The 23,026-nt window shown below is 33.8% G+C and overlaps 1 protein-coding gene across 1 annotated transcript in view; it reads left to right on the top strand.

The window, feature by feature from the left end:
• Nucleotides 1-23,026, top strand: part of LOC135127668 (sushi, von Willebrand factor type A, EGF and pentraxin domain-containing protein 1-like) — a 51,647-nt gene that overhangs the window by 17,961 nt on the left and 10,660 nt on the right. Inside the window, exon 5 of the mRNA XM_064054203.1 lies at nt 14,727-14,884. Within this exon, the coding sequence (XP_063910273.1) occupies nt 14,727-14,884 (158 nt within the window). The remainder of the gene's footprint in view (nt 1-14,726; nt 14,885-23,026) is intronic.

Below are 23,026 nucleotides of genomic sequence, written 5' to 3'. Positions count from 1 at the left end.
ATTTCACAAGTTTTTACAAGATTAATAAGGGGAAAATCAGTTTTATCTTAATAAATACTAGTCCCGCCCACCCGCCCCCTATTTTTTCAGAGGATATGTTATTTGCCGAAATAAGTCTTATCTTAACAAGTACTAGCCCCGCCCACCCACCCATATTTTCTCAGAGGATATGTGATTTGCCAAAATAAAACTTATGTTAGCAAGTATTAGCCCCGCCCACCTGCTCTTAATTTTCTCAGAGGGTAGTACTTGCTAGTATTTGCTAAGATAAGTCTTATTTTGGCAGATGACATATCCTCTGAGAAAATAGGGGCGGGTGGGCGGGACTAGTACTGGCCAAGAAAAGACTGATTTTGCCCCTATTAAATTTGTAAAAACCTGTTCAATTTAAAAGGTGTTAAATTGTATATTTCCATAGTAACGAGTTAAATTCCTACATCTGATTGGATATTTATTTTTTTACAACTCAGTTATTAATTTTTCTGAGAATATAAGCAAATTTAGAAAATATTAATTATACCGGGTGTCTGGAAAATGGCGGATTAACTCGCCGCTACGCTCTTAACAATCAACTGGTGAGTCTGGGAAAAATAGTAAAAAAAATCGTTCTCACATTTTGGTGGAGTTATAATGATTTTAAAATTGGTTTTTTTGCAACGTTTAACAATTAAACAACTCATTCATTATCACAATAACTAGTAATAAAATTTTTAGTTAATATTTTTCTCGCCCATGACCATGTTTAATTACTATTTCAGTTAGAATGTAAAAAGATATGGTTGTGTTGTTTTTGTAATAATTTGATAAAATTCCATTTGACAACAATGTTTGCCTGATATAAAGCGAAGGTGGATTTCAGTCGCCATCGTTACTAAGCAATCAGAAAATAAGCCGGAGGTATTCACGCATTAGGTGTGTGCAATGTTGCCAATTTTACTTTTATAAAATTACGTTTTTTTCCTAATCTACATTATAAAGAATTTTTTTATTATTTTTTTGGGACTCCCGAAACCCCCGTATACAGGGTGTCCCAGAATTCGCGCCATTCCCGTGAATGACATGTTCCCTGTCCCGAACTGTGCCGTAATTCCCAAAAAAAATTGTCCAGGCTTTAACCGTGTGAGAACTGGAAGGCGATTAAGTTGACCAATAGAGAGGCTGCTTTTATATCCGAACGTTTCTATGTTCAAAGTTACCTATGCCAAGAACAAAAAATCGGGTAATACTAAAGTTGAATGAATTTTTTCCGAATCCCCCTCCGTCAACAAAAGGAAACAGAAGTGTGGTTATAAATTTAATCATTTTGACAATTGTTTGTCACGAAGTTCATCACTGACCTGAAGAGACGCTTCTGCGCCAAAGATGACTGATTAATGTACACAGAGACGTCAAGGTTTACTTTAAGGCAAGTAGCATGGGACAGAAGTTATTTCTGCCGCCATTCTAGTTAAATTGTGTTTAACTCGGCTGTACATTTCATAAGAGAAGCTGTTTCATTTCATCGTAGGCAAATAATACATTTATTACTATTCTACATAGTGTAGATACCGAAGAGCAGGTATTAGAAGTCATTTTCTTAGAGCCTCGTGAATAATGTGTTGTTCTTTTTAACGAAAATTAGTACATTTTCAGAATTCACTATGCAGCATATCCCTGATATTAAGTTTATCGTTATTTCTAAAAAAGAGTACCACACGTCCATTCAAAGAACGTTATTAAGTGTACTAAAACATAAATATCGCTTTTGATTAATCGGTGCTTATGATTTTCAATAAACAGTATCAATTTTTACTGAACAGCTTTGTTGCTGATACCTAATCTAAGCAACGAAAAAATAGACGAGACTCCACTTCTCTGGTGTATTGAGATCATAGGTACCTGCTGTGGTGTCAATCAAGTGGGGGAGATAATGAAAACAGAGACTTATTCAAGAATAATATTGATGTTGCATATGATTTAAAACAGTTTCTTTAAAGTTGTGCTGAAACCATATATTCCGCGGTACATTCAAAGGAACGTCTTCCAACAACGTCGGAAGCTCTAGTCGTAGAAAATTAGCATATACCTCCCCATTAAGGTAATCAGGTAACACAAACAGCCCCACCGAAATAAACAGGAACGGAGTTTAGCGATAATTTTATCAGATGTATTAAAATTTGTACCACACTAGTACCAATGATTCCAGCCCATAGATTAATAATAAATCGCTCCTGATATGCTCTCACCCTAGTGAGATGTGAATTTTCGTTGTGCCCAGAAATGCCAATTGTGTGCATTAAACATTCCTTCTCGGGAAAATGAACATTCGTCGGTGAAAAGAATGCGCCGTGAAAAATCAGGATTTAGTTCATTTTGTCGCAGTAACCATTGAGCAAAATGTACTCGTTGCGGGTAGTCGGCTGGTCGCAGATGCTGCACCCTCGTGTAATGGTAAGGATGCAGTCTTCTCTCTTGTAGGATACGATGAGTGGTCGATCTTGAGCATCCACTCATTTGCGCTACGCAGCGGACATTTCTCCTAGGATCCGCTTCCATGTTTTCTAACACTTGCTCTTCAGCACCTACACGTACATTCCGTGGAGCCCCAGCACGGCCTTTCCGACTAGGCTGAAAAGATCCATCTTCTCTTTAGTACACTTAATAACGTTCTTTGAATAGACATGTGGTACTCTTTTTTAGAAATAACGATAAACTTAATATCAGGGATATGATGCATAGTGAATTCTGAAAATGTACTAATTTTCGTTAAAAAAAACAACACATTATTCACGGGGCTCTAAGGAAATGACTTCTAATACCTGCTCTTCGGTATCCACACTATGTAGAATAGTAATAAATGTATTATTTGCCTACGATGAAATGAAACAGCTTCTCTTATGACATGTACAGCCCAGTTAAACACAATTTAACTAGAATGGCCGCAGAAATAACTTCTGTCCCATGCTACTGGCCTTAAAGTAAACCTTGACGTCTCTGTGTACATTAATCAGTCATCTTTGGCGCAGAAGCGTCTCTTCAGGTCAGTGATGAACTTCGTGACAGTTTATGACAAACAATTTTCAAAATGATTAAATTTATAACCACACTTCTGTTTCCTTTTATTGACGGAGGGGGATTCGGAAAAAATTCATTCAACTTTAGTATTACCCAATTTTTTGTTCTTGGCATAGGTAACTTTGAACATAGAAACGTTCGGATATAAAAGCAGCCTCTCTATTGGTCAACTTAATCGCCTTCCAGTTCTCACACCGTTAAAGCCTGGACAATTCTTTTTGCGAATTACGGCACAGTTCGGGACAGGGAACATGTCATTCACGGGAATGGCGCGAATTCTGGGACACCCTGTATAACGTACTGAACAAAACACCAGATTCCTTTAAATTTAAAAAGTAGTGTTTTGAAAACTTTGACAATTTTTGATATGTCAAATAATTTTAACTGCTTATTCGATTTTTGCTGATTTGTATCAATTTTAAAATTATTCTAACTCCATCAAAATGTGAGAAGGATTTTTTTTTCTATTTTCCCAAGACTCACCAGTTGATTGTTAAGAGCGTAGCGGAGAGTTAATCCGCCATTTTCCAGACACCCGGTATAGATGATAAAGCGCTAACCAAATTTTGGCTAATCATCTCCACCAAGAATTTGATGATGTCATCTCAAAAGATTCTATTTTAAAACGATTTAAAGGTTATACGGTTTCAGTAATATATTCCTACACATGTAATGTACGAATTCGCTTTGAGTTTTTCCCCTAAACATTCAAATTTTCACAAAAAAGTCCAAATTGTGTGATCATCTTTTATACCAGCACAAGTGGTAGCCTAATTACGTCTCCGCAGCAGTGTTGAGTGTCTCTCTATCTTCTTACTCCAAGGTCTCGCGTTCGAAGCGCTGACTGGTGGTTGCCTTCTTTTTTTATCTTAAACTGTGTTCAACATATTTTTTTATTGATCAGATTTCAACCACAGGGGTTTATTATTAGTATTACACTTCACATATCGGAATTGACATACCTGTCTTTACTGAATAATAATGTTGCTTGGAAAACTCGCTACAAATGCAGGCATAACGGGGCCCTTTACCTTGATAATGATATTTTACTGTCGAAACGTTGCAAAGAAAGTGAAATGAATGATAAACAACAGAAATTAACGCAAATCTCTTTCAAAATTTGAATTGATATTATTATAACCAATCAAATACAAATCAGATTTTCTGTTATAGAGAAATGACTCATTTTTGACTTGCTAAATTTTTCCAAGATTTCATTTTTTCCGAACAAATTTCAATGTAAACTAAAAACACAAGTACAATAGTATCATTTTTTCGATATTTGGATATTGGAGCATCTTGTGCCCTGGTTCATCAACTGTTCAACTCAGGAGCCACCCCTGCCCGTTTCGTAAGGACAAGTGCACTCCACAGCAAATATATAAGTACAAGTGTGCTTTCTTAATATAATGTGTTCGAATCAATAATTCTAAAAAAAAATGCAGTGCCATAAAATAGTTAGATGTGGTAGACAAACACAAAAAAAATATAGATTGTCAAAACACATTTACAGAAAATCAATTAGTTTCTTACACTGTTACTGGTATTACTTATCTACATTAGTTTTAGTGTATAAAGATTATCACAAATAACAGTTCGCAAAATACAATTTTTTCATTTTTCAAAGAAGCGGGATCTGTTAAACTATTTTAATAAGGGGTAAGGGAAGTCTTGTCGAAATAACCTTCAACCATTTTTTTTCTTGAAACTGTGAGTTATGCCCTCTATAACACATATTTTTTAAATTGGTACGTTGTTTGTGAGAGACGTAGTATTTTAAAACCCGATAAGAAAGCAACACGACAAAACTGACCAACTGGTCAACAGAATGCGCACTGCAAAATAGGTCATCAGATGCACGAGCCAATGTTAAATTTAGAATTATCTGCGTTTCAAGTTTTCATTTTCTAATATGAATTTGGCAATTCACGCTCTGTACAAAAGATATGCCCGCCAATTAAATTCGGCACAAAAATTTCCCGTAAACTTATCCAAAAATTTTAGCTTTTGATCGCTCTAAAAATAAGCCATTGAATAAGCTACCACAGAATAATGTTGTCATGAGTGGTCAAAAAAATCAAGCCAGCACTTTATGTCGTCGACAGAGTTTAAACAAGATCTCAATTTACAGCTTTCCGTTGATAAGTGAACGATTAACAAAAAGTGATTTGGACCTTTAAGGCAAAGTCAACGCAATTAGTGTGCGATCGCGTGATAGTGCTAAATTGGTAATTTATGGGTTCGGTAGCCGGGAGCACTTAGTCTAGCACTTAAGATCTGTATTTAAAATGATGCTGGTGACATGAACGCGTACATTTCACTCGCGAAGAAAAAACGAACAACTTTGAGGTGCATATTGTCTTACATTCCTCACTAGATCAGATAATCTATTATTCCTGTAGGCTTTGAAATAGAGTTCAGGAATATCTTGTCTCAAAATAATGGCTTTCGCCCGTGGCGCTACAAATTTATTAAACAGTTTCAGATTACACATAGCTGATAATTTAGAAGGGTAATGTGCAGTTTTAACGGGATTGTATAGGAAAAGTTTGGCCTCAAGCTGAGTTCAGGTAAATGTGTACTTAGTGTAAGGTAGCGCTCAAATTAATTCAAAAGATGGTGGTTTGATAACGCTCCTTACATAATTCCGTATTACGCTGTGTAAGTATTTTTTGTGACTATATACATGTTTATGTTTGTTCACGCGTCAGACAAATATCAACCGAGGAAAAATCAAAAAACATATTTACGATAGGGAACAAATATCATGCCACAGATATTTCCAGAATTGGGTCAGGGCTTGCCGTATTTTCTATGTACGTGTTATTAATGGGATTAATACATCTTGTGTCGTATAATGTCGTGACGTAATTGTTTAATCACCTTTAAATAATGTAAATCTAAACACCACACGACAGCTTTCTTATTTTACGTTGTGTAAGATTTATTATTGAATTACAATTAGTGAGTAAATTCGTGGATATGTAAGAGAGGGGTGTTCTATTTTTTTATTGCGAACTTACCTTGCTAAACTGGCAGAATCAGCTGATAATTACGGCGGAATTTGCCCTAATTTGTCTCTTGCTACTGGTTTCACCTGTCGCTCTATGGTTGTTATGAAAGTTGACGATAACAATTCAATATATATAATATAATATCTGATTAGAATTGTGTGGCCGTGGTACAGAAAAGTATCGCCATATAGGGAAGACGTTTGCCTAGTTTGCTACGCGGTAATTATTATTGATAGTCGCTAATATGAGTTAAGAACGGGAATTATCTTCGTTGAGGACTGCTACTTTCCATCTTTCCACCACAGAAAGTTTAGCTTTCGTTGTTTGTTTATTTATTAGGTGACTACTAGTTCACTGAGGGTGCCTTCACAATTCCGTTTTTAAAAATTCTTGTATCTAACATCACTGATCAATGTCGGAAAAGATAACGGACCAAAATTTCCCCTTGCGGAACCCCTGAAGTAAAAACAAGACGATTATTCAAAATTTTTGATGCTCAGCTTCGCCATGCCAGTTATATAATACAGGTAGTCGATCGTGATACCGTCGTGACATAGAACTTGCCCATTGTTAGTCATTATCATTAAGAATTCATTTGAATAAATGTGTATTATCCGTTCCATTGTGATTTGCGCAGCATCTGGCGCCAGATATCTTCAGCATCCCCCACGATCGAGCCGATTGTCTTATAATTTCTATCACGACCATAATTATCGCATTGTTTTTGGGTAAACAATCGCTTATTAACATGTCGGCCACACACAACGACCGGCCGAAGGGATGACACCGGTGTGAACTTAATCTCGTCAGCGCGGATCCGAAAATCGCATTTGGGACATATTGATGTCAGCGCGAAACGTGTAACAGTAAAATCGGTCCGTACTTATTTATTAACTGGGAACAGCATTGCCGTTGGTCTCGGGCACGCCATTGTTTCGGTACCGAAAAGGTAGCTTACATTATTTAATTTCTGAATCAATCACTCAATTTCCAGTTTCTTTTTTCGATTAATTTATTATTTGGATATTGTGATCGGGGGGAGTGCCACCGATTTAAGAAACCGCGTCTTCCGTTCGTTTTCGTCATTTTGTTGCCGAGTGGTTGCCGAGTTTATCGGTTTGATTTAGCGTCGAGTAAACACTCGGTCGGAAATTGATCGAGACGTCCGATAATTTCGGGGAGCTCTCCCGGATTGTTAACTCGATGGTTTCGATCTTCTGCATCGGTTGGTCACGCTTCTGACTTACGTAATCGAAAACGAGTCGAATGTCGTTACGTTCGATTGAACTAATTGCGATTTATTGTTTGGAGGATTTATTTTAATTGAATTTTGCTCATTTGCTGTTTTGCTGTATTTAATTACCTAATTATCATTCATTACGTCGAAACTTACAGATTTATAACCGATTTTCAATTAGCCTTGATCTGATTTTGATTCGGTCGCAAAAATTATCGCTATTGAGTTATTGAAGATGGAGCTTTTGTCTGAGGCGGGGCGTAGGCCCATAGTCGGACCTGTTAAAAATTTATTAATTATAGTAATTTGTTTAACGTCTATAATTTGACTTTAAATACACACTTACAGCAGTTTAACCTGAACATTAAGCTTGACAAATTCATCCGTTCGGAAAAACACGAATTGCTCGAGGACTTTTTAATATCATGAAAGTGTTTTTAGGATTTAAACACAGATATTATCTAATGGCGGGTTTTAAAAGCCCGAATTATAAGTATTAGTAATCTAAATTTATAAAAACATGATAGGTATTGCTTCATTAAAAGCCTCACGCAACGCTGTGGGTTTTCCATCATGAGCTGAGTGCGGGACAAAAGGTGCTAAATAAGGCCAAAAAATGCTTTGTGCTTTTATAGCTATTCTCGAAATTCATTTTTTAACGTAATTGTAATAGTATTCATTTATAACCTTTTTCAAAATTTTTAAAAATATCTGTTTTTTACATCAGTGTTGATGCGAATTTTATTCTATCTCTATGAGTTGACATGTTTAATAGATGACTTACCAAAAGGTCGACGATCTTGTAATTTCGCTCGTCCTTTGCCAAGTTTTAAGATAACAACAGCTTGGTTTTCGTATATTTCAATGTCTTGTTCCTTAGGAATAGGAGGAAATGATGGATTAAAATTTTGACAGTTGGGATAACAATCGATAAATTTGTGGGATGGGGGTGGGTATTCAGGAAATAGAAGTAGGAGACAGGCGAGATATCCAGAAAGTTAAATAGAATAAATCGCAGTTTGTTTTCGTGGGAGTAAAGTCGAAAGATAAAGAAACCTATATAGGACAAATCAATATTTTAGTCTGTGTTTCAACGAAGGGCACTCGTTTTCTAAGTAGCAAAACAATTATAATTCAAATTGTTATTTTTAATGTAATATCCGTTTTCAAAAGAAATTTCCTCATTTTGTTGATATTTTTTCCGACTTTTAAAACAGAGTGCTGGTTTCTAAGCATTATAAAAATAGCCTGTTTTTAATCAAGATTAATCCATTTTTTTAAACATCAAAATAAAGTTCCTTTCAAGCAAAATGTTAAAAAAATACTGAAATTTAGCAATGTTTTCCTGGATTTTCGGAGTCGAATAAAATAACGTGTGATTTTTAAAATGTTTGCTCTAGTTACCCATGACGCATGCGTCAGTAGTGACATTTAAATTGCTGATTGAGTAACTAGAGCAGAAATTTAAAAAACCAGCCTCAATTAGTTAAAATATGGCCAAAATACTAATTTGTTCTATATAGGCAGCATTTTAGTTTTAACTAGTCTAAAAAAAAATTTCGGGAGAATATTAATTTTTCCGGAATTAATTTTTCAGTTTTTTGATATTTCGATTTTTCAGTTTTCGATTTAACGGTTTCTATCGATTTTTCGCCTTCTCGTTTTCAGATCATCACATTTATAATATAATACCAATATACGAGCACTGGTTTATGGAGGACGCCGGAGCTCGAAAATTTGGAATACAGCAATGTCACGCCCGCCTATATTTAATAATGATAACATAAAAAATTGTCGAAATAACATCGACTTACTCAAAATAATATTGAGAACGTTTTGCTGCATTGTAATTTAATTAATAATTTTAATCGATTAACTGTCACATTCTTTCGATGTATAAACATAAACAATTGAAGTTAAGCATGGTATATTTTTACTTGAGAGGCGAGGGAAGCTCTATCTAAATAACTTTAGACCAATTTTTTGCAAGTCCTGCAGGCGCCTAGTGTATTTTTAATATAAAAAAATCTTCGGGGCCTCTTGTGTTTTGTTTTTAAAATACTTTTAAAAAATGTCGAGGATCCGTGGAGTTCGTTTCTTGGAAAGAATTTTACAGAATCTTAGGGGCTTCTAGTGTTTTTTTTTTTTTTAAATATGTGATGTTTCGTGTTTGAAGGAGAATCAAAATACATATTGTCAAAACCGAAAAATTGAAAAATCAAGAATTTTAAAAATTAAAAAATCCAAAAATTAAAATATCGAATAGATGAAAATGTTGAAAAATGTAAGATTTAAAAACTTTTTGAAAAATCGAGTAAGTAATAAATCGAAATAACAGAAACTCGAAAAATCTAAAAATTTAAAAATCGAAATCTTGAAAAATCCCGAAATTGAACAATCCTAAAACTTACACAGAGAGAAAAATTGAGAAATCGAAAAATCGGGAAATTAAAAAATCGATTAGTCAAGAAAATTGAAAAATCTAAATATTTAAATAGGTACATAAATCCTAAAACTGAAACGTCAAAAAATTGGAAATTCGAGAAATCGAATTCGAAAAATTGAAAAATGCGAAATCGAAACATCAAAAGATCGGTAAGTCGAGATGTCGAAAAATCGTAAAGTTGAGATATCGAAATAGCTAAAGATCGAAACCTGCGGAAATAAAAATAAATGGAAAAATTGGAAAATCGGAATACATATATAAAAACTGAAAAATTAATCCCGAAAAATTTAAAAATGAGAAGGGAAAAAAATCGAAAGATTGAGAAATCGAAACAACAAAAAAGTGAAAAATTAAAAATTTATAAATTCGACAAATCGAAAAATAAAAAAAGTTGAAAAATCGAAAAATGTAAGATTTAAAAAATCGCAAAATGTTGAAAAATCGAATACGTAAAAAATTAACAAAAACAGAAAGTGGAAAAATCTAAAAATTTAAAAATCGAAATACATAATGTGTATTGAAAAATCCCAAAACTTAAACATTGAAAATTTTAAAATCCCAAAATTGTGAAATCGAGAAATCGGAGAGACGAAATTCGAAAAGTCGAAAAATTAAAAAACCCATTAATCGAGAAATTGAGAAAACGAAAAATTTAAATACATAAATCAATACAAAACTGAAACGTTGAAAGATTGGAAAATCGAAAATCGAAAAGATGAATTGTGGAAAAACAAAGAAATCGAGAAAGCGAAATCAAAAAATTGAAAAATCGCGAAATCGAAACATCAAAAGATCGAGCAGTCGAAAAATCGAAAAATGGGAAAATTCAAAATTGAAAAATTTTAACTTAAAAAAACTGATAAACCAGAAAGTGAACAATCGAAACATCGAAAAATGAAAAATTAATTCAGAAAAATTGAAAAACCGAGGAATTTAAAAACGAAAAGGCGAAAAATCGAAATATCGAAAAACTGAAAAATTAATTCCGAAAAATTGAAAAATCGAAAGATTGAGAAATCGGAACAACAAGAAAGTGAAAAATTTAAAATTTATAAATTCGAAAAATTGAAAATTTAAAAAATCTAGAAATCAAAACATCAACGAATCAAAAAATAAAAAAATCGAAAAATGTTGAAAAATCGAATACGTAAATTAACAAAAACAGAAAGTGGAAAAATCTAAAAATTTAAAAATCGAAATACATAATGTGTATTGAAAAATTCCAAAACTTAAACATTGAAAATTTGAAAATCCGAAAATTGAGAAATCGAGAAATCGGAAAAACGAAATTCGAAAAGTCGAAAACTTAAAAAATCCATTAATAGAGAAGTTGAGAAATTGAAAAATGTAACTACATGAATCAATACAAAACTGAAACGTTGAAAAAGTGGAAAATCGAAAAGATGAATTGAGGAAAAACTGGGAAATCGAGAAAGCGAGATCAAAAAATTAAAAAATCGCGAAATGGATACATCAAAAGATCGAGAAGTCGAAAAATCGAAAAATGGGAAAATTCAAAACTGAAAAATATTAACTTAAAAAAACTGATAAATCAGAAAGTGAACAACCGAAACATCGAAAAACTGAAAAATTAATTCAGAAAAATTGAAAAACCGGAGAATTTAAAAACGAAAAGGCGAAAAATCGAAAGAAAACCGTTAAATCGAAAATTGAAAAATCGACATATCGAAAAACTGAAAAATTAATTCCGAAAAATTGAAAAATCGAAAGATTGAGAAATCGAAACAAAAAAGTGAAAAATTTAAAATTTATAAATTCGAAAAATTGAAAATTTAAAAAATCTAGAAATCAAAACATCAACGAATCGAAAAATAAAAAAATAGAAAAATCAAAAAATGTTAGATTTAAAAAATCGCAAAATGTTGAAAAATTGAATACGTAAAAAATGAACAAAAACAGAAAGTGGAAAAATTTCAAAATCGAAATACATAATGTGTGTTGAAAAATCTCAAAATTGAAAAATCCCAAAATTGAAATATCCCAAAACTTACACATTGAAAATTTGAAAATCCAAAAATTCAGAAATCGAGAAATCGGAAAGATGAAAAATCGAAAAGTCAAAAAATTAAAAAATCCATTAATCCAGAAATTGAGAAATTGCAAAATTTAACTACATAAATCAATACAAAACTGAAACGTTGAAAAATTGGAAAATCGAAAAATCGAAAAGATGAATTGTGGAAAAACTGACAAATCGAGAAAGCGACATCAAAAAATTGAAAAATCGCGAAATCGAAACATCAAAAGATCGAGAAGTCGAAAAATCGGTAAATGGGAAAATTCAAAATTGAAAAATTTTGACCAAAAAAAACTGATAAACCAGAAAGTGAACAATCGAAACATCGAAAAACTGAAAAATTAATTCAGAAAAATTGAAAAACCGGAGCATCTAAAAACGAGGAGGCGAAAAATCGAAAGAAAACCGTTAAATCGAAAATTGAAAAATCGAAATATCGAAAAATTGAAAAATTAATTCCCAAAAATTGAAGAATCAAAAAATCTAAAAACGAAAAAGCAGAAAATCGAAAGATTGAGAAATCGAAACAACAAAAAAGTGAACATTCTAAAATTTAAAAATTCGAAAAATTGAAAATTTAAAAAATCGAACAATCAAAACGTCAACAAATCGAAAAACCAAAAAAATGGAAAAATCGAAAAATGTAAGACTTACAAAATCGCAGTATTTTAAAAAATCGAATAATTTTAAAATCAAGTATACGAAAAGACGAAAAATCCAAAAATTTAAAAGTCAAAGTATTTAAAAGTCCCAGAATTGAAATAGATAGAAGATAAATAGAAGATCATTTTTTATATATTTCATTCCGAGGTTTGTTTTGTTTTATTTTCGAATTGTCAATATTTGTCAGTTTATTCGATTTCTTACCAAGTCAGGTTGATAAAAAAACACCACTTCCCATTAAAAATCTACCCATGATAAATGTAAATATTAATTTTTGTTAAAAAATAATGGTTTGTACGGATGTATGTATGTTTGTACTTGTTTAAACTTCAGTTTCATCTTAAGAAAAGTACTTTCTGAGTTGAACATATTTTATTGTGTGATACTACAACATAGTTTCTACCTGAAGAAAGTACTGTGGAATCAATCAATATCTGTAATCACGCGAGGGAAACTTTAGTCCTTGTCCAATTTATTCCACCTGAGTGTTTAGGGAATTATGGCAACCCGCAGAGAGAAGGCGGAGGAGCTTAATACAATACCCCTCGCTGCTGGGTACGGACAATACTTTTGCTTGCGATAATACCAAACCTACGAAATAAAAATTGCTGCAGAATATTTTTAAACATTTTCATTCTCTGACATTTCCAAATATTGAGAAGTCACCTTAAAAAACAAACAAAATTTCAGACAGCCCAACGCAGGGCGGTCTGCTTTTGACGAAAAAAATTTAAACTGTCAAAGTTATGTAACTGTGTATGTCGATTTTTATTAATTCAATGCATTCTAAATGTTATTTATATTTTATAAAATGACACACTTCTACACTTGTGATTTATGAATCCGTCTTGATTTTTTAACCTAAGTACTGTTAATATCTCACTGCACTTATCCAATTTAAATTCATATAGGTACTTGTCCTTGTTGATGACGTCGTCACAAAATTTTTTAATGGAAAAATTCATTTGAAAGTTAGGCATAGCATGCTTCTTTACCTTTGTAAATTTTAGGGATTGTAAAAAATAAATACAAAGAAATAATTCATTGAGTGTAAGGAATTGCTAAAGCTGTGATCTCTTCACATTCTAAGCAAGTAGTTTAATATGAATATATTACTTCTATAGATTTTCAGATTATTGACATATGATATAGGGATGATGAAAAAAAAAAGACGTATGTGTTCAATGGTACGTTGTTAAGAAGGCTTTGAAAAACTCGAAAAAAAAATGGTTAAAAAAACCCTGCACCAAACTTTTGAAAATATTAAAAGTCAAAGTTGAGAGATTAAGTTCGTAATTTTCATATGTTTTAATGAACTGTATTGTCTAGTAGACAGTTAAAAAATTAGTTGTTCATAATAATTAATAATAATAATTTGCTAAAATTCGATGCACAACGTCAATTTTTACTGTTCACAAATGTCACTTTTGACTATTTTTATTTATTTTAAGATAATTCTTCAATTTTGAAGTTTAATATTTTCAAAAATTTGTTTCGGGTCCTTTTTCAACCATTTTTTCGAGTACCATCGAGCATATACGTCATTTTTTTCAGCACCTTGTATAACTGTAGTATGCTTAGGACGTTATTTTTGTATCCATTAGATTTTAGTGAGGGTTTGGACAGCACAATAGCCTTCCGTAACATATCGCGATTGTGACTGACAGAATTGAGTTCACAGAAAAGCAATGGGAAAAAATTATTTACAAAGTTGCTAAACATGAAAGCGATGAAAAATTCAAGGAGGACGCCATTACGAGAACAGCAGATTCGAAAGGAAAGAGAAAGGAAAAAAATCTTGATTATTTTTATTTAATCGGGTAATTTGATTTTATTGCTAGTTTTTATCAGAATCCCTGAAGTTGGGGAACATCGAAACTGGTTGGTTATAACAAAGCAAATAAACGGAACATTGAAATATTTTTCAGTGACCTCTTTTTCGTCCATTAAGGCGTAACTTGTCTTTGTTATGGGGAATAGGACTATGTCAAAAATAAAACCAATATTTTGTCGACGTTTCGTTTATTGACTATAGACTTTTTCAAGTCTGTAAAAGAACTTACTAGAGAGAAAAAGTACCTGTGATTACGTCCGTAGTATGTACATACTTGCTACTGGCACAGCGCCATTTAGGGTCTACCTTCATAGGACAATACAATAAGTTTAGTGGATACAAAAATAACGTTCTGAGAGTAGGTATTATAAAAAATTGACTAAAATTCATCAAGCGTGTAGTGTATGCAGTGAGATGGTAAAAGATTTGTGTTTTTTCAGGCGTCGCTGCCCACCTACGACGAGGCGACGCGCGACCGAGCACCGAACCTCACATCCAACAGGTTGCATCGCCCCCACTGGCCGAATTTAGGCGGGCGGAGGTCGCGTAATCCGGCGAATCCGGCAGACATGGTGCATGTTCCCCGTCACGGCTCTTTGTGAGTACCTCAGGAATTCCACGTTCCACTTGAATATTCAGGCGAACGTCTCGCTAAACGGCCCATTACTAGGATCTATCGGCCGACTTCGGTGTATCAACATATCCGCGCGGATGTTTTATGAATCGGACTTATGAAAATTATGATATTGTGAATTAGCACGCAGGCCGTGTTTAGCGTTAATTAATACGGCAATTACTCGGAGCTCCGCCGTAAACAGAACCCCGCTGAACGCCGTCTCGAATATTGATTCCGCCCCGCAGACGTAAATATCCGTCGGAGGTTGACGATTCCGCTTTGCCGACAAAACGCATTAATATCGATGTAATTGCCAAGATTTCGTTTAATAGTCCGATTTATCACCGGGTGGTTTTTAATGCTGTATTAATTTATGGCAAGCGTTACCGTGCGAGCCGGCTACCGAACGTCCGTTTTCTCTCGGTGGGACTTTCAGAACTAATTGGTTTTAATATTTAAGCATTCGCGTTATTTATGCGCTGGTAATAAAGCAAGCCAACGTTTCGATTAAGTTATTTACTTTAATGATTGCAATCGTTGTTATTTTTGTTCAGGTAGAGCACGGAGATGGCGAGGTTTGTTTGACTAAATTAATGGCCGCCATTGAATGCGATGTCGTTATTAATTTTGGATTTCTGCACATGCATTGTCCTCGGGCGGACGATTCGGATTTATTGTAATGGCGGCACAACAATGCTTATCATACGGACAACGCATTCGTTAATCACCTGAAGAAAACGAAAATCAATAAATATCGCAGGTACAATGCGGACAAAAAATCTCGACAATGTAGAAAGCTGAGAGAGCTACCAGATTACTTGAATTTTTGAGTCGCCGAAAAACGATGCTTGAGAGTATGTTTTTATCTTGTTATAGCATGTAAAACTCGTGTTTTTTGTAATGCAGATACGCTTCAGGTTCGTGCGTTCAGTGTCGAAAAATTAGGTTAGTTTTTCAGTTCTCTGATACAGTTCTACTTGGACTTTTCTTATCCTGTGGCTGCTATTCGGCATTTTCACAACTTTCTCCATTCATTTCGGTCTTTGATATTATCATACGGCCTCTGTACTTTGTGACTTACGCACGTGCTTCTAAAGTCTCGAAAATAAATTTCATAAGAACTCAGGAATCAAATTTGACATAACTAGTTTGGAACAAGCTTGAATTTTTACTTATCCAGTGGCTATTTTCACATTTTTTTGACATTTCTTGATCCCTAGATTATGAAAAAATAGATCCCTCGATTCTGTCTGTCTGTTGTTTGTGTCGAATTTTATTAGATAAACTCCGAAACTACTAGATCGATTATCGTCAAATTTGACAAGTATTTTAGGAATATTGTGTAGCCGTAGTTGGTAAAACGGTAACCAAAATTTATCTGATTATCCATAGCAACAATTTAATGACATCACCTCAAAATTTTGTTTGATAAATGCTATTTTATAAAATAACATACTCCTATACTTGTAGTTCATGAAACCGCCTTATTGTTTACTCTGTGTAACCAGTTTTTCACATAGAAAATATTATTTAAATTTAACTTTGAAGTTGTAAAACCGAATGCTCTGAAATCTTACAAATGTGTTACGGTTCTCATTAACACGGTGAATCCGTATTCAAAATTTATCCGTTTACCCTCTGCCAAAAAAATCAATGACGTTATCTCAAATTTTGCTGATTAAATCCTGTCTAAAATACGCAAAATATTGTGACTTTTTATTTGTAGCTTATCGATGGATTCAAAATTTTCAATATTACTTATACAGGGTGATACAAAACAATTAACTGCTACTCCACCGAATCCTCGTGTTCAGTGTTCAGTTTATGAAAGTTCGAATTTTTTGCCTAGGAGAAAAGCTCAAAACGGATTCATAAATCACAAATGTAGGACATTTTATGAAGTTTAAATAATGTTTGATGTAGACGATTTGAATTTTGAGAGGACGTTATCAAATTGTTGATATACGAAATGCTTTAAATACATAATATGTACTTGCTAAGATAAGACTGATTTTGGCAACTGATATACGCTAGGTACATGAATTTAATTTTATAGCAAATAGATAAGAAAAAAGTTACGATTGGTGATTTTTTTTTCTTTTTACACATCCTAGATTCTATTATTAGTTTCCTCTCTCACTAGACGGAAGAACTTAATTAGCCCCGCCCACCCACCCTGACTCGTTTTCGGTGATTGATTTTATCCGATCTGAATGAAATGAATGGTCTTATTTTGAACGAAAATAAAATTAGTCGTTAGAATGAGAAGAGGCGGGTGGGCGGGGCTAGTACTTGCTAAGATAAAACTGGTTTTGCGAATGACCATATCTTCCAAGAAAATAGAGGGTGGGTGGGCGGGGCTAGTATTTACTAAGATAAAACTGATTTTGGCAAATAATATACCCTTTCAGAAAATAGAGGGATTTTCGAAAACCTTTCAAGTTAGTTCAAAAACAACACACAAAAGGCTCCCGAGATTTTTTCAAATTGATTCAAACACAAGATAAAACCGAGAAATTGCAATTCAAAAAATTTGAGCATTTGATAAAATAAAACAGATTTTGGTACTTTTGACATTTTCTATCATTTTTCAACAATTTTTGAAAATTAGGTGAAGACATTTTCCGTTTTTCCAAAATCGCTAACTTAAATATATATAGTGATTTTTGCAGTTCCGTCAAAATCGCTCGGTATAAAAATTTTGAAGTACAAGGATAACAACGAAAAGTTCTCATGGAATTATAAAATATCCAAAAAATTGGGATAATATTCTAGAAGAATTTCATTTTAGAACGAATACAAGTAAATTTATAGATTTTAATAGAAGATATTGCAACAGTAGAACACAATAGATTAAGGGTGTACTTTTTTCACATCGTTAATTCTACTAGTTGCCACTCCCATTCGACCAAAGAATATAATTAGCCCCGCCCACCCAACCTGCCTCCTTTTCAATGATTGCGTTTATCCAATCTGAATGAAATGAATTATATTATACAGAAATAAAATGAGAAGATAGGGGGTGGGCGGGGCTAGTATTTGCTAAGATACGGTAGATTTTGGCAAATGACATATCCTACAAGAAAATATGGGGCGGGTGGGCGGGGCTAGTACTTGCTAAGATAAGACTGATTTTGGCAAATGACATATCCACGAAGAAAAGAGAGAACACAAAAATCGAAAAATTTTTAAAATGAAGCAAACAAAAAACTGAAACGAAACATTTCTAGTCAAAAATCTGAAGAAATGAGAAACTAAAAAATTGAAAAATTAAGTATTGAAAATTCGTAAAACTCAAATCGAAAAAGTTTGAAATTTGGAAAACTGAAAAATTAATAAGATAAAAAAATATATTATCTTGTCCGGAACAGTGGAACAATACCAAAAGAATTTCTTCTGTTGATTTCGACATCCAGATTCCTCTTATTTTTCCATAATCGCCAAATGAAATGTGACAAATTTTAATATTTTAAAAATTTAACCTTGAATCTGAATATTTCGAAAACTAGTCATCCTATCGAGTTTGGATTGTTGTCTCTGATAGACGTATCATTTCTGCGCAAACACAATTTTTTTTCACAATTTTTCGTCAACCAGGTTTTCCGGAATTGCGCTAAATTAGTCCTTAATAAAAATGCTACGAATGCTCCGGAATCTTCGATGTTCGCCTGAAATTTTGTTCCTGGACCATCAACATTTTGAGTTTTTTTGGATTCAGCTCATTAAAATCTACCTTCAAGAACTTTTTTGTGGATTCTGGGCTAGTACTTGTCAATACTATATTATAGTATTTGCCAAAATTAAAAAACCACCCATACTGCATTCTACCTTGAAAATACAACTGACAGCACCGTAGTATTTAATCTGAAGTTTAATATGGGGGAAAACAAAGATAGGTTATAACTAATTTATACTCAATTGGAGATTTTGGAAGGGTTTAGACGTTTTAAAGAGAGATAGCAAACTCAAATTCTACAAACGCTAATACAACTCCCACTCGACAGAAGAACATAATTAGCCCCGCCCACCTACCCTATCTCCTTTTCAGTGATTGATTTTATCCGATCTGAATGAAATGAATGTTCTTATCCTGAACGGAAATAAAATTAGTCGTTAGAATGAGAAGAGGTGGGTGGGCGAGGCTAGTACTTGCTAAGATAAAACTGATTTTGCGAATGACATACCTTCCAAGAAAATAGAGGGTGGGTGGGCGGGGCTAGTATTTTCTAAGATAAGACGGATTTTGGCAACTGATATACCCTTTAAGCAAATAGAGGCATCTTCGAAAAGCTTTCAAATTACTTCAAAAACAAGACACAAATGGTTCCCGAGATTTTTTCAAATTGACTCAAAAACAAGACAAAAACCGAGAAATTGCAATTCAAAAAATTGAAAAATCAAGAAATTGAAAATTTTCACGTTGAAAAAAGAAAAATTAAAAATCAGAAAACAAAAATTGAAAAATTATGTGTTAAAAATTCGAAAAACTCAAATCGAGAAAGTTCGAAAATTGAAAACCTCAAAAATTTATAAGATAAGACTGATTTTGCCAAATGTGCTTTTTAAGCAACTTAAAAAAAAGTATTATCTTCTCCCGAATAGTCGAAGAATAGCAAAAGAATTTCTTCTGTTGATTTCGACATCCAGAAATTTTTACTGCTTTATTTCTGCAAAAATTCCTCCTATTTTTCCACAATCGCCAAATGAAATGTGACAGATTTTAATATTTTAAAAATTGAACTTTGAATCTGAATATTCCGAAAACCAGTCATCATATCGAGCTTGGATTGTTTTCCCGGACCATCAACATTTTGAGTTTTTTTGGATTCAGCTCATTAAAATCTACCTTCAAGAACTTTTTTTGTGGATTCTGGGCTTGTACTTGTCAATACAATATTATAGTATTTGCCAAAATTAAAAAACCACCCATACTGCATTCTACCTTGAAAATACAACTGACAGCATCGTAGTATTTAAGCTAAAGTTTAACATGGGGGAAAACAAAGATAGGTTATAACTAATTTATACTCAATTGGAGATTTTGGAAGGGTTTAGACGTTGTAAAGAGAGATAGCAAACTCAAAGTCTATAAACGCTAATACAATTGTCTTACTTTGTTGTGTTGTTTTTTTTAATTTTGGCAAAAACTATATAAAATTTGACAACAATCGATCTAGTAGTTTCGGAGTTTATATGTCTAATAAAAGCAGACAGACGGCAGATAGAGGGAAACGGAAGACTTAATGTTTTCGTACTCTAGGGGTCGTGGAATCTCGAGAAAATATGAGGTTAGTCATTCGCTGGATGAACCCCATTACAACACTTCCTTAGCTTATGTACGGGAAGTAAAAATCAACGCCATATTGATGATAAAGTAGTTTTTTTTTTAAGTTACGTTGTAAAGGAAATTTGAAATTGTTGACAGACGGTATTGGAGTTCACTTCTGTAATTCATTATTGTCTAAAAATAAATAACTATATGAAAATAGAAAAAAACTCGTCAACGTTATATTGTTATATTGATCGATAATAATTAAAATCGGCGTGTGTAAAACCCAACAATTTATTTCCCAGTAATACTAATTCACCCGACTAACAGTGACTATGTACAGAATAATTTCGACTGGAACAACAACATTGTCTGGACTTCACATGTTGACTGAATGAATCGTTCCCGAAGGTGGCCTCTATTTAAACCCATACTTCCCTTCAAGATATTCCACGATCGAGGTTTTTCTGGAGTACCCATCGTGACTTCCGCTTCCAGATTTTTCTTTAGCGAATGCCGCCCGGCTGCCGTCAACGACGATGAGTTACCCATCATCCCTGTACATACTTGAAAACCGTCGAGAAAACCCATAGGCGTCGTACCGGGGCGGCGGATGGGTTAATTTCGTAACAAGTTGAACAACTTAATGCATTAAACAAAAGTAAAACTTTTATTTTACACTGCGTATCATTTAATACTCGAATTATTACATCATCAAAATTCTAGAATTCAAACTCACGGCTTAAGGTAAATTCATAATAAAATCATAATTCTGGTGGTGACTTTATAGATCAAATCCAAATCCTCCAAATGACAAATACCGAATATTATAATATTATTGAAACAGCGGTGAACATCAACAGTACAATGAGGTGGTGCATCATCTACTTGAAACTAAATTTAGATAGTGAACAAACTGGGGATAAATCATTTCGTAACAATGCTGGAGAATGCTGGAATATTTGAAAAATGAATGAATGATGAGTTATGAATAAAGTAAGAAACTGTTAACCACATTTTCAAACTAAGTACGAAAATTATTTTATCATTTTTGGAAAGCACGTATTGTTGGAAAACGAAAATTTTAATTAGTGCAGAAAAATTCTACAGTCTCATCCAAAACTCTTAAAAAAAGTTCGTTGTCTATCTTTCTGTGCTTTTTTTTTTAAATTAATTTGTTCGTTCTGTTGAACACTGATGTATGTATGTTGACGGCAAACGAACACCACTGGCCACAGGCTATATGTATTTTTTAAAATCGCCGCCTGCGGCTGCTCTTGTAGACAAGACAAGACCGGTGTACATTTTTCGATATATTTTTTAACCGTTACTGACACGTCTCTAATATTTTACCTGAAACAACACACACATTGATGTATTCGTTTAATATGATAATCTAGTCGTACTCATCTTTCGATTGGCCATCATTAAGTCTAAAAATAAAATTCAGGAGCCCGTTGCTTGTAGCTTCTGGTTTAAGGCCGTGTACCTACTCGTTACAGAAACCGTATCTGGGGTCCACAGGTATAACGGTGGACCTGCGACGACTTATCAACTGTATAATACATTTTGAAGTGAGCCGATTAAGCGAATGTTTATTGCCGTATTTTAAATTTCATAAAACGCAAGCACTTCGATAAATTACCGGCAGGGTAATTTTGTTTGACCGTATAACGTCGGCTTTGCGGTAATGGACGTGTCGCAATTTTCCGTTGACAAAAACGCAATTTTCCCCCGATTCTGAATCGATCGAGCCGATTAAACTAATGGCGAAAAATGCATTCATAAAGCCGCCTGTCGTTGGCCTCGTTCGGCGTGCCAAATTGCGTGCAACAATAATTTCGCTCACACAATTACTCGCCGGTTGCGATTTAATTTTTTTGCGTTTTTTGGCCGCGCATAGTTTTATTTCGTCGAATATTTTTGCACCAAGAAAGCCAAGAATTTTAACAAGACCGAGGGCCCGAGGCACCGCGATATTGACAGGCCATACACCGGAGACCGTTTAACGACCATTAGTCATTTTACCCATATAATCATTGCCACGTATTGCAGCGAAACGATCTCTCAATTATTGTAAATGATACGCCTGTTTGAGCGCGAGTAAATCGCTCATGATGAGCGTGTGAAAACTGTAACGAAAAGCACCCACAACATAAAGACCACCTCCTTTACATTTCCTTATGTTTGCCGAGTTTCCACCTGGTGATCGTAAATAACGACGCCCTGTTTGGCGGATTTCTCAATAATAGCAATCGATTTACATATATTGAGTGTGAGAAACTTGGCCATTTATCTCGAGTGAGATCTGCGATGAGATACGCGGATGCGTTTGCGTCTAATGGAAGCCGAACGAATTGCAGACGGACACTAAAATGACGACAAATTATCCGTGTGATTCCCTATTATCCGGATTACTACGGCGCAGTGGCGGCTCTTACGGGAAAACTAAGCAACATTTTTTAAGACTGTGTTAAAATATACATGACCATGGGTAAAAATAAAAAACAAAAGCAATTAAATCGACACTTTAATAAATGTTTACTAAAATTCCGAATTTTAGAAATCGAAACTGTCAAAAAAAGTCTAATTGACATAGGTATAAAACACACGACAGAATTGTTGTCTGACAAAATTGGTGAACTTTTACGGTTGACGTCGTTTTGTGTGCAAACCAGTGGTGTTCAACAAGATCGGGTATGAATATTCGCACACAGAAACTTCTTCGTAGCTGGATTTAATGTTTAACGATAAAAAATATATTTTTTCTCCAGCCGTCTTAAAACGTGACACTTTTAATGGCAAATTTGACACTAAAAGTAGACGTTTTTGTAATTAGGAAAAAAAAACCTGCG

Source organism: Zophobas morio, unplaced genomic scaffold, assembly GCF_036711695.1.
Source record: "Zophobas morio isolate AGI-343-1 ecotype UQ-CSIRO unplaced genomic scaffold, CSIRO_AGI_Zmor_V1 ptg000002l, whole genome shotgun sequence".
NCBI lineage: Eukaryota > Metazoa > Arthropoda > Insecta > Coleoptera > Tenebrionidae > Zophobas > Zophobas morio.
This window is presented reverse-complemented; position numbering and strand designations above follow the sequence as displayed.